Source organism: Palaemon carinicauda, chromosome 44 (assembly GCF_036898095.1).
Source record: "Palaemon carinicauda isolate YSFRI2023 chromosome 44, ASM3689809v2, whole genome shotgun sequence".
NCBI lineage: Eukaryota > Metazoa > Arthropoda > Malacostraca > Decapoda > Palaemonidae > Palaemon > Palaemon carinicauda.
Genome location: NC_090768.1, coordinates 43,352,214 through 43,364,713, shown reverse-complemented (window position 1 = coordinate 43,364,713; position 12,500 = coordinate 43,352,214). Strand labels below are relative to the sequence as shown.

Here is a 12,500-nt window from a genome sequence, read left to right as displayed (position 1 = left end):
AACAACAAGAAACAAAACAAAAAGGGGACCTCTACTCGCTACGTTCCTCCAGCCTAACCAGGGACTCAGCCGAGTTCAGCTGGTACTGCTAGGGTGCCACAGCCCAACCTCCCACATTTCCACCACAGATGAAGCTTCATACTGCTGAGTCCCCTACTGCTGCTACCTCCGCGGTCATCTAAGGCACCGGAGGAAGCAGCAGGGCCTACCGGAACTGCGTCACAATCGCTCGCCATTCATTCCTATTTCTAGCACGCTCTCTTGCCTCTCTCACATCTATCCTCCTATCACCCAGAGCTTTCTTCACACCATCCATCCACCCAAACCTTGGCCTTCCTCTTGTACTTCTCCCATCAACTCTTGCATTCATCACCTTCTTTAGCAGACAGCCATTTTCCATTCTCTCAACATGGCCAAACCACCTCAACATTCATATCCACTCTAGCCGCTAACTCATTTCTTACACCCGTTCTCAACCTCACCACTTCGTTCCTAACCCTATCTACTCGAGATACACCAGCCATACTCCTCAGACACTTCATCTCAAACACATTCAATTTCTATCTCTCCATCACTTTCATTCCCCACAACTCCGATCCATACATCACAGTTGGTACAATCACTTTCTCATATAGAACTCTCTTTACATTCATGCCCAATCCTCTATTTTTTACTACTCCCTTAACTGCCCCCAACACTTTGCAACCTTCATTCACTCTCTGACGTACATCTGCTTCCACTCCACCATTTGCTGCAACAACAGACCCCAAGTACTTAAACTGATCCACCTCCTCAAGTAACTCTCCATTCAACATGACATTCAACCTTGCACCACCTTCCCTTCTCGTACATCTCATAACCTTACTCTTACCCACATTAACTCTCAACTTCCTTCTCTCACACACCCTTCCAAATTCTGTCACTAGTCGGTCAAGCTTCTCTTCTGTGTCTATATATATAAAAAACCTATATGTGTAAATATATATATATATATATATATATATATATATATATATATATATATATATATATATATATATATATATATATATATTAGAGAATGAAAAGGTTCACGTGGAAATGCACAATGAACATAAGAAATAAAACTTAATTTGAGCAGCAATAAGAAAGAATTTAAAATAGTCATTTCTGCGAACCCCAAGGTCTAGACTCAAATGTATATATTGTTTTCTATGAATTTTCCTAGATTTGTTCCGAGTAAATTGAATCCTTTTAAATCCAGATACTTATCTTGCTAGGAACTTCTTACTAAGAAACCACTTGCCATTGTCTAAGTTTATACATATATATATATATATATATATATATATATATATATATATATATATATATATATATATATATATATCTAACAAAAGCAGGCACTAGGTTACTACAGTTTTTCGATAAAGTATCTTATAAAATTTCTTTATGGTAGAATATAGGAAAGAGGTTTTTACATCTTTAAAAATGGGAACGTTATTTCAATCATAGTCTCTCTCTCTCTCTCTCTCTCTCTCTCTCTCTCTCTCTCTCTCTCTCTCTCTCTCTCTCTCTCTCTCTCTCTCTCTCTCTCTCGGCATTCTTATGCTTGTGTATTTTTACACTTCTATAGCATCATTAAGCATTTATTATTATTGATATTTTTCACATACAGTACATTGATGCTCTGAATAAGCACCTCAATAAATAGTTAGTTTCCTATTATTTAATTATTTAAATGAAAACAACAGTATTGTATGAAGCCATTGAACTTCGTATTACCTGTCTGTCTGGCTAATCATGTTCCCAGTTACCTGTACATTTAGTTAGATGAAAGACAGCAATGTCATGCAAACAAGGTTCGAATCAAACTTAGAAGAATAACGTCATTTTATTTCTTCTTTCCAGAAACCGATGTAGAATTCCTGCTCCGTTTTTATTTCACCCTGGCATCATAAATCAAAGGTAAGATTTTAAATATCTTCTCTTTTTAAAATGTTTATGTTAAAAAATAAGTGAAGTTTGCTTCCTATTTAATGTTGCACAGTTTTCAAAGTCCATAGAAAAGTAGCCATTTTTTTATGTAAATTAACAGGACAAGTAGCCTGTTGGAAACGTCCCTGCCTAGCGATTTGCTGGACTGGGGTTCGAGGCCCGCTCAAGCTCGATAGTTTCTTGTAGAGTTTGCAAGCTCACCATCCTTGTGAGCTGAAGTAGGGAAGGTTTGGAGAAGCCTTTAAGTCTACCTGGTGAGTCATCAGCAACCATTGCCTGGCTCTTCCTGGTCTTATATATGTGTGTGTATATATATATATATATATATATATATATATATATATATATATATATATATATATATGTGTATATATATATACATATATATATATATATATATGTATATATATATATATATATATATATATATATATATACAGTATATATATATATATATATATATATATATATATATATATATATATATATGTATATATATATACACATATATATATATATGTACATATATATATATATATATATATATATATATATATATATATATATATATATGTATATATATATATATATATATATATATATATATATATACAGTATATATATATATATATATATATATATATATATATATATATATATATATATATATATATATATATATATGGTCAGTCTCAAGGGCATCGTCACTGTCCCTTGCCACTGCCATTCATGAGTAATGTTTAAACATTTAAACCATATGCCCTACTTCGGTAACACTGGGTGATGATAAATGCTACAATATACAGAACGATATGCATCTCGAACCACATTAATTTTGTTATGATTTGAAAGGGTAGCTTATGATAATGCCTGGCGACAGATACAGTTTTCTATATCAACAAAATGACCCTTTAGTCTTTATTATTGTTACAACGGTGCTCTCAAAAGGATGATTCCCTTTTCCACATAGTAACCAGAGGGACACTTAGTAGAGAGCATGCCTTCGCCAAGCCAAGCAGTCTTATTTTGCTCTTAGCTCCACTGCCTACTTGGGGTTCGATATATTTTCTTCAAAACCTAATTGATATGTTCATGGGTCATACCACACATCATCACGAAGTTTCGTTGAAATTGTTTCATTAGTGTTTGTGTTATGTTGTTTACAAAGAAGAAATAAACTAACAAAATATTTGTCCTTTACTTAATATTGCGATTATTTTCAAAGTACTGCTGCGTACTTGTACTATGTTGTACTTTATACAAAATGCTGCAATTTCGTTATTCTATCATATCCAACGTGACTACCAAGTTCGATAAAAAAACAAAAAAAAAAAAAAAAACGGTACCGTAGTTTTTGTGTAAAGTTGCCCGCAAACAAATAAATATACGACGACAGGGGTGAATACATACTTTAAGCATAATCTTCGATTTGAGCAAATGCAGTAACGACGTTAAATTTGTTGTTTGGTCATACCAAAACCTATCCAATGTTGCTGTGATCTTCTATAGATATACGCAAATGTTGAGTTTGTAAGGTCTTGGCTTTCGATTCCCATTACCGTAAAAAAACAACTATAGTCCATTTCTTTTAGCGATGCATATTTGCACCGACTTGTGGCGGTGCCCTTTTAGCTCGGAAAAGTTTCCCGATCGCTGATTGGTTAGAAATATCTTGTCCAACCAATCAGCGATCCGGAAACTTTTCCGAGCTAAAAGGGCACCGCCGCGAGTCTGTGCAAATATGCATCGCTAAAAGAAATGGACTATAGAACTGGAACTCTGTAGAGCACATACCTTCGCCTATATCATGTTGTACATCACAAGATAGGTAATTGAATTATGGACATTTTGACATTAGTTTCATCCAAATCAGATCACAATTGACCACGATATAGAAGAACAGACGTTTTTACCTTTTTGTGACCTTGGCCTTGGCATTTTACTTAACATCCGCCGAAATTTAATCAAATTGCCTTTGGATCATGGCCAACCCTCCCACCAAATTTCAGGAGATTCGATTGAACAAATTTTTGTTTTATACGAATCACAAACACACAGACAGGCATACTAACAAATACATACGCGCCTATGAAAACATAACCTTAGCAACGAGGTTGGCGAAGGTAATAATACCAGATGACTGGCTCAAACAGACCTTGAATTGCATAAAAAATAACATAAATGGAAATGAAAACCATCAACAGAATCGTTTTGAGGACGTTTCTTCCCGCTGATACGATTTCATAACGTCTTGAGATAACGTTTATCGTGGGCTTTTGTCTCTGAATATGATTTCAGATCTCTTTCTGAGTGGCGATACCTTAACGTGGTGAAAGGCTTTTGCGTATCGCCATGAACAAAAAACCTCTACTAGTCAGGGCTACCCATTATTATTATTATTATTATTATTATTATTATTATTATTATTATTATTATTATTATTATTATCATTATCATTATTATTATTATTATTATTATTATTATTATCATTATTATTATTATTATTATTATTATTATTATTATTATTATTACCCATACTCGGTTGGTTTGCTGTGAGCAATCAGACAAATTATTACAAGCTAAGATACAACCCTAGTTTGAAATCATGATGCTATAAGCTCAAGGGCTCCAACAGGGAAAAATAGCCCAGTGAGGAAAGGAAATAAATAAACGATATGAGAAATAATGACCAATTAAACTAAAATATTTTAAAAACACAACATCAAAACATACATTTCACATATAACCTATGAAAAGGCTTAGGTCAGATACCTGGAAACGAAGCAGCCATGTCTAGCAGGTAAATAGAGAATAATTGATCCAGGTGGCGTTGTCTCCTTTGACTCCTAGAGACCTACATGTCACATGACCCGAATCGTAGAGGAAAACATTTAAGTCTCTGTGCGGTAGCAACATGGTCCTGGGTCCCTGTCGAATTCATTTTGAATACAGTAAAGAAGAACATTGGCTTCCTGTATTTTCTTTTTATTTATTATAAGACAAATTATTTTTCTTATTCTTTTATGCTTTATTTATATATATATATATATTTTTTTTAATGGACGTTTTCTGATGATTGAATTTTGAATAATTCTTTAGTGATTAAGAAAATCTTAACTGATGAATATATAGTATATTTACACTGTTGTAAAAACCGTAATTTTGATCGGAAATTTTCCGTAAATATATAAAAATCTAAGCCATATTTCAGTAAAATACAGCCGACCGTAATTTTTACCCTACTTTGTTATTATCTGTTTTGACGTTGTTTCTGTTTTTGGAATGATTTATTGTTAATTTATTCTCATCATTTATTTATTTCCTTATTTCCTTTCCTCGCTGGGCTATTTTTCCCCATTGGAGCCCTTGGGCTTATAGCATCTTGCTTTTCCAATTAGGGTTGTAGCTTGGCTAGTAATAATAATGATAAAGGCTGGTGAACCGTAATATCACTCCTTTACGTCAATATATCGGTTCTTGAAACGGTAAATCCCTGGCAACATTTGTTCCAGGATTTTTATAGTTTTTTAGGCAAATTTTTAACAGTGCACGGTATATCTAATATAGGGATAAACCAATTGATAGATAATGAAAATTTTAAGATATCTTAACAGAAACAATTCATCTGTACTTGAAGAAAACTTAATCCGCACTATGAAGAGCTAATACTTTAAGAAAGAGCCAAGTTGAAAGTACAGAATATCCACAATTTGTAGAAAGACCCAGAAGGAAACTTTAATAAAATGGAAGCTCCACCATGTATTACTTTTAGGAATGGAAACCTGGAAATAAGTCACAATCCAGGAACAGGAAAGTTTCGAAACTTCGGCAAAAGCTTTGCGATAAAAATTTGGATGGTTAGATATTTGGAAAAAAGCTTCATGATGAAAATTGCTTTGATCACAAACTGGAAGAAAGCTCCATTGTTAAAATTAGAAGACTGGAAGCTTTAAGGAGCCTATGAACGAAAATTTTATCATCTGTAACTTGAAGAAAGTTTTTAATGGATATTTCAAAGAAAGGGCAGTAATGGTACATATCGAAATAGTCTATGATGAAAATTTGAAGTTCTCAAGTTTCAAAAACCTTCAAGATGGAGGTATCTCGTATCTTTGACGTTTTTGAAAACACAGGATCAAAATTTGCCCAATTCTTAATTTATGACCCGTTGAGATAATTTGTTTGGTTTTGAAATGTATAAAATTTACGTTATATTAAGATTTTGATACCTGATGAAAGAAAGTATACCAGGATGCAAAACTGATTAAAATAAAAATTCACTAAGAGGGGATATAAGATCATAGAATAAATGCGTAAAAAAAAAAAAAAAAAAAAAAACAGCCAATGTTTATAAAAATATCAAATTACAGCAATTAATTGAAAACAGCTTGTAATAATGAGCCCGTCCTTGTTACCTGCAATTACCACTAGAAAATTATTAAAAATATATTTCACAATTCTTTACCTTTAGAAGATTGAAAAAAAATCTTCAAGTATTATGAACTTTAATGTAACTCAAGAAACATGAAGTGTTTATATATAACATTGAATTTTATGTCGGAAAATTTACCAACTGGCGAAAGGAAAATTCAGAAACTCGAAATGAATCAAAGTAATGGGACTTTCTTAAGATAAATCTGAAAACAGACCTGCTGAAGTAACTCTGAAAACAGGTACTCTTTAAGTAAGTCTGTAAACCGACCCTCTTAATGCAAGTCTATAAACAGACCCACTTGATGTAAGTCTGGAAACAGACCCTCTCAAATTAAGTCTGAAAACAGACCCACTGGAGTAACTCTGAAAACAGATACTCTTAAAGTAAGTCTGTAAACCGACCCTCTTAATGCAAGTCTATAAACAGACCCACTTGATGTAAGTCTGGAAACAGACCCTCTCAAAGTAAGTCTGAAAACAGACCCTCTTAAAGTAAGCCATAAAGCAGTTGACATTTCTGACGGCCTTTTCTTGGCTCTGACTTATTATTCGAGATGAGTACTTTTCTGTTCATCTTAGTAACTTTAGTAACGCAACATATGTTGGTAATGGCTCCGGATTGTAGTTTTACAATATTGAACAATTGCTAGTTGTGGAATGATCTTCCTTAATCGGATAGTTGAATCGGTAGAACTTCCAAAGTTCAAACTTGCATTAAATTATTTTTATGTTGAACAGACTTACGTGAGTCTATTTATATAGTTTATATATGAAAAATCTGTTTTGATGTTACTGTTTTTTTAAATATTTTATTTTAATTGTTCATTATTTCTCACATCGTTTATTTATTAACTTTCCTCTCTGGGCTATTTTTCCCTGTTGGAGCCGTTGGGCTTATAGCATCCTGTTTTTCCAACTAGGGTTGTAGCTTAATAATAATAATAATAATAATAATAATAATAATAATAATAATAATAATATCGGTGGCTAAAGAAAAATTATCCCCGAATTGTCATTTTATGTCACATGTTTCGTAAAGTAGGCCACTGTATAAAAAGTCATAAAATATCCAGCATTTTCTTTTTTGGGTTTGGATCATTGAAAGAGACGAAATGATAGAATTTTTATTTGTTCCCTCGTTTTAGATAAATGTTTACCTTTTATTTTCGCTTTCCACTCCACTGACCCGAAAAAAATCCTCCCAACATCGGCCAGAGGAAATCCTTTCTCCCGTCGGGTTAACGCCAGAAGTGTTGGACCGTAACAAATGATGGAGAAGTACTGGTGAGGTGCGTAGCATTTCGAAGACAGATAGAGAGTACGAAAAGAGCAGAAATACGCATTTATGTCAAGTCTTTCTTAACTGCGTTTGCGTGAGATATTTGGTCTTTTCTCTTCACGTTTGCGTGAGTTATTTGGTCTTTTCTCTTCACGTTTGCGTGAGTTATTTGGTCTTTTCTCTTCACGTTTGCGTGAGTTATTTGATCTTTTCTCTCCACGTTTGCGTGAGTTATTTGGTCGTTTGCGTGAGTTATTTGGTCTTTTCTCTTCACGTTTGCGTGAGTTATTTTGTCTTTTCACGTTTGCGTGAGTTATTTTGTCTTTTCTCTTCACGTTTGCGTGAGTTATTTTGTCTATTCTCTTCACGTTTGCGAGAGTTATTTGGTCTTTTCTCTTCACGTTTGCGTGAGTTATTTGGTCTTTTCTCTCCACGTTTGCGTGAGATATTTGGTCTTTTCTCTTCACGTTTGCGTGAGTTATTTGGTCTTTTCTCGTCACGTTTGCGTGAGTTATTTGGTCTTTTCTCTTCACGTTTGCGTGAGTTATTTGGTCTTTTCTCTCCACGTTTGCGTGAGTTATTTGGTCTTTTCTCTCCACGTTTGCGTGAGTTATTTGGCCTTTTCTCTCCACGTTTGCGTGAGTTATTTGGTCTTTTCTCTCCACGTTTGCGTGAGTTATTTGGCCTTTTCTCTCCACGTTTGCGTGAGTTATTTGGTCTTTTTTCTCCACGTTTGCGTGAGTTATTTGGTCTTTTCTCTTCACGTTTGCGTGAGTTATTTGGTCTTTTCTCTCCACGTTTGCGTGAGTTATTTGGTCTTTTCTCTCCACGTTTGCGTGAGTTATTTGGTCTTTTCTCTTCACGTTTGCGTGAGTTATTTGGTCTTTTCTCTTCACGTTTGCGTGAGTTATTTGGTCTTTTCTCTCCACGTTTGCGTGAGTTATTTGGCCTTTTCTCTCCACGTTTGCGTGAGTTATTTGGTCTTTTCTCTCCACGTTTGCGTGAGTTATTTGGTCTTTTCTCTTCACGTTTACGTGAGTTATTTGGTCTTTTCTCTTCACGTTTGCGTGAGTTATTTGGTCTTTTCTTTTCAGGTTAGCGTGAGTTATTTGGTCTTTTCACGTTAGCGTGAGATATTTGGTCTTTTCTCTCCACGTTTGCGTGAGTTATTTGGTCTTTTCTCTCCACGTTTGCGTGAGTTATATGGTCTTTTCTCTCCACGTTTGCGTGAGTTATCTGGTCTTTTCTCTCCACGTTTGCGTGAGTTATCTGGTCTTTTCTCTCCACGTTTGCGCGAGTTATTTGGTCTTTTCTCTCCACGTTTGCGTGAGTTATCTGGTCTTTTCACGTTTGCGTGAGTTATCTGGTCTTTTCTCTCCACGTTTGCGTGAGTTATCTGGTCTTTTCTCTCCACGTTTGCGTGAGTTATTTGGTCTTTTCACGTTTGCGTGAGTTATCTGGTCTTTTCTCTCCACGTTTGCGCGAGTTATTTGGTCTTTTCTCTCCACGTTTGCGTGAGTTATCTGGTCTTTTCACGTTTGCGTGAGTTATCTGGTCTTTTCTCTCCACGTTTGCGTGAGTTATCTGGTCTTTTCTCTCCACGTTTGCGTGAGTTATTTGGTCTTTTCACGTTTGCGTGAGTTATCTGGTCTTTTCTCTCCACGTTTGCGTGAGTTATCTGGTCTTTTCACGTTTGCGTGAGTTATCTGGTCTTTTCTCTCCACGTTTGCGTGAGTTATCTGGTCTTTTCTCTCCACGTTTGCGTGAGTTATCTGGTCTTTTCTCTCCACGTTTGCGTGAGTTATCTGGTCTTTTCTCTCCACGTTTGCGCGAGTTATTTGGTCTTTTCTCTCCACGTTTGCGTGAGTTATTTGGTCTTTTCACGTTTGCGTGAGTTATCTGGTCTTTTCTCTCCACGTTTGCGTGAGTTATCTGGTCTTTTCTCTCCACGTTTGCGTGAGTTATCTGGTCTTTTCTCTCCTCGTTTGCGTGAGTTATCTGGTCTTTTCTCTTCACGTTTGCGTGAGATATTCAAGTGAGAAAACAGATTTTGAGCAAAGCGAAAAATCTATTTTTGGGCAATATGGCCATGTCCTGATGGAAGGTTCCTTTAGGCAGCTTTCTATGGGATATTTAGCCAAATATCCCTTAGAAAGCTGCCTAAAGGAACCTTCCATCAGGACGACATGGCAGAGCCCAAAAAAGGTATCTTAATGTATTCTCGGCAATGACTGTAGTTAGAATACACAGTTTTTACGTTGGACAGGGTGTCATAAGTCTTTCTATAGTTTATATATATAATATCTGTTTTGATGTTGTTGCTGTTTTTAAGATATTTTATTTTTAATTGTTCATTATTTCTCATATCGTTTATTTATTTCCTTATTTCCATTTCCTCACTGGGCTAATTTCCCTGTTGGAGCTCTTGGGCTTATAGCATCTTGCTTTTCAATCTAGGGTTGTAGCTTAGTTTGTGATGATAATAATGATAATAATAATAATAATAATAATAATAATAATAATAATAATAATAATAATAATAATTATTGCATCAGGAACTTTCGAGATCGATTCCATGCCATTAATTGCGTCCACGAACTTAAGTATTCGATCTATTCCGAAATGAGAGAGAGAGAGAGAGAGAGAGAGAGAGAGAGAGAGAGAGAGAGAGAGAGAGAGAGAGAGAGAGAGAGAGAGAGAGAGAGAGCCTTTTCCTAAGAAAAGGGTCGAGTGGCCCATGAGGTAACAATAGCTAGAGCTATTGATAACTGACGTGCTATTTGGGAACTAAATAGCTTGGCGGTAAGAGATTTTTTTTTTTTACCGATGCAGTTGCATCAGGCAATGTCATTCCGCACAGTGGCAACCATCGACAATCTTTTGTTTTATATAGGTACTCTAGGCAATGTCAGTGACGTGATTGCCTTCTCTTCATTCGAGGCGCGCACTTCTGAAAGTGTAATTTCAATTGATTCTAAAGATACCTCCTTTGCCTAAAAAATATATTTTTTTTTTTCAACTTTTAAAATTTTGGAAACAGCGTTTGAGAACTGTACTCTTCATATAGCTCTATCATCGCCTCCTACGCCTATTGACGCAAAGGGCCTCGGTTAGATTTCCCCAGTCATCTCTATCTTGAGCTCTATAATATATTTTTGAAATTATTTTTTGTAGAGCACTGAGCCTATTGCTCTTTTAGACAAGAAAATACATGGATAACTTATCGTAAAATGTTTTTATTTTGCATTGCTATCTTGAGATACTATCTAGTAAAAAATCGCTTCAAAAGTTCTAACGTGGTGCAAATGTTTTTTTATTTTTTTAACTGGTTGGTGTATCAGTCTCTTGTATGTTTTTTTTTCTTTTCTTGTTTTTATACTTATTTCATTTCATTTGGTAAGTCTCTTTATACAAAAGTTTTCAGTTTATTTTTCAATATTGAGTTGCATTTTTTAGCTATATATTTTTATGTTGAAAATGTAGTTACATGTAAAATTATTACTATATAAAATTGATAATACTTTTAATTGTGAAGTGAAACGAAGTTATTATTATTATTATTATTATTATTATTATTATTATTATTATTTTTATTATTATTATTATTAATATTATTATTATTATTATTATTATTATTATTATTATTATTATTATTATTGTTGTTGTTCTATATTCTGTACAGGCAAAAGAATTATATCTTACAGGCATTATTATTATTGTTGTTCAATATTTTGTACAGTCAAAATGAATTATAACTTGCAAAGAGTTGCGAGGAAAAATAGAACATCTATGAGCGAGAGATCCATAAAAAATAGATTAATTTCTCCTGCACCTACAACTGCCATGGAAACTTTCCCTTCCAGGTCAGTCTTGACACTCTCGGATCCCACATCTTTTTTATTGCTCGAACCTTTTCCTTGTATTATTTTTAACCGTCTAATCTAACTGCTTGACAAGTTTGAGTTCTTTACAAAGTGGCTGGGTTTGATTTCAGATAAAAGCTAGATTTAGTACTGTACGAAAAACGTTAAATGTAGTGATATGGATAGGCCTATTATTCAAAAGTCGCTCATGAATGGCAGAGGCAAGGGACATAGCCTAGGCCTTACCCGGATAATGCCTTAGATACTGACCATATATCTCCACCCAAGCTAAGACCAGGGAGGGCCAGGCAATGGCTGCTGGTGATTCAGCAGGTAGACCTATAGGCTCCCCCAAACCCCCATCCCTTGCTCACAACAATGATTAGGTGGCAGACACTACAAGAAAGTATGGAGTTTTAGCGGGACTCGATCTCCCGTCCAGCAGAACGCTGAGCAGGGACGTTTCCAATAGGCCACCGCAACTCCTAGAATATAAGTTATTTTTTACGAATTAAAATGAATTTGATCAGGTTGTGGTGGACTATTGGAAACGTCCCTGCCTACTGGTCGCCACACTGTGGTTCGAGTCTCGCTCAAAGTCGTTAGTTTCTTGTAGTGTCTGCAATCTAGCCATCCTTGTGGGGTCCCCTATAAGTCTACCTGCCGAATCATCAACAAGCTATTGCCTGACCCTCCCTTGTTCTAGCTTGAGTGGAGATGGCGCTTTGGCGCTGATCATATGTATATATGGTCAATCTCTATGGTATGTCCTACTTGCCAGGGCAATGTCACAGTCCCATGCCTCTGCTATTCATGAGCGGCTTTGAAACCTTTAAACTCTATACAAATTCCAGAGAAAATAAAAACCTCGTCTCTGTACTGGGAAGAATAGTCAGTGCTATTCTATCTGAATAGCCTTGATTTCTCTTAGAAGGAAATAATTGTTT

At 35.2% G+C, this 12,500-nt stretch overlaps 2 protein-coding genes across 3 annotated transcripts in view; one reads left to right on the top strand and one right to left on the bottom strand.

Annotated features, from left to right (window-relative positions):
- The window catches only part of LOC137634513 (uncharacterized), a 233,168-nt gene that overhangs the window by 152,224 nt on the left and 68,444 nt on the right, over window positions 1–12,500 (top strand). For both annotated transcript variants that reach the window (XM_068366955.1, XM_068366954.1), the window contains exon 3: window positions 1,891–1,947. The gene's annotated coding sequence lies outside the window, so the exon portion shown is untranslated. The remainder of the gene's footprint in view (window positions 1–1,890; window positions 1,948–12,500) is intronic.
- Window positions 7,771–10,541, bottom strand: LOC137634401 (trichohyalin-like). The gene is made up of 2 exons (XM_068366797.1): window positions 10,515–10,541; window positions 7,771–8,712 (listed from the first exon to the last, which is right to left on the bottom strand). Exons 1-2 carry the CDS (start codon window positions 10,539–10,541, stop codon window positions 7,771–7,773), a joined length of 969 nt encoding a protein of 322 aa, XP_068222898.1.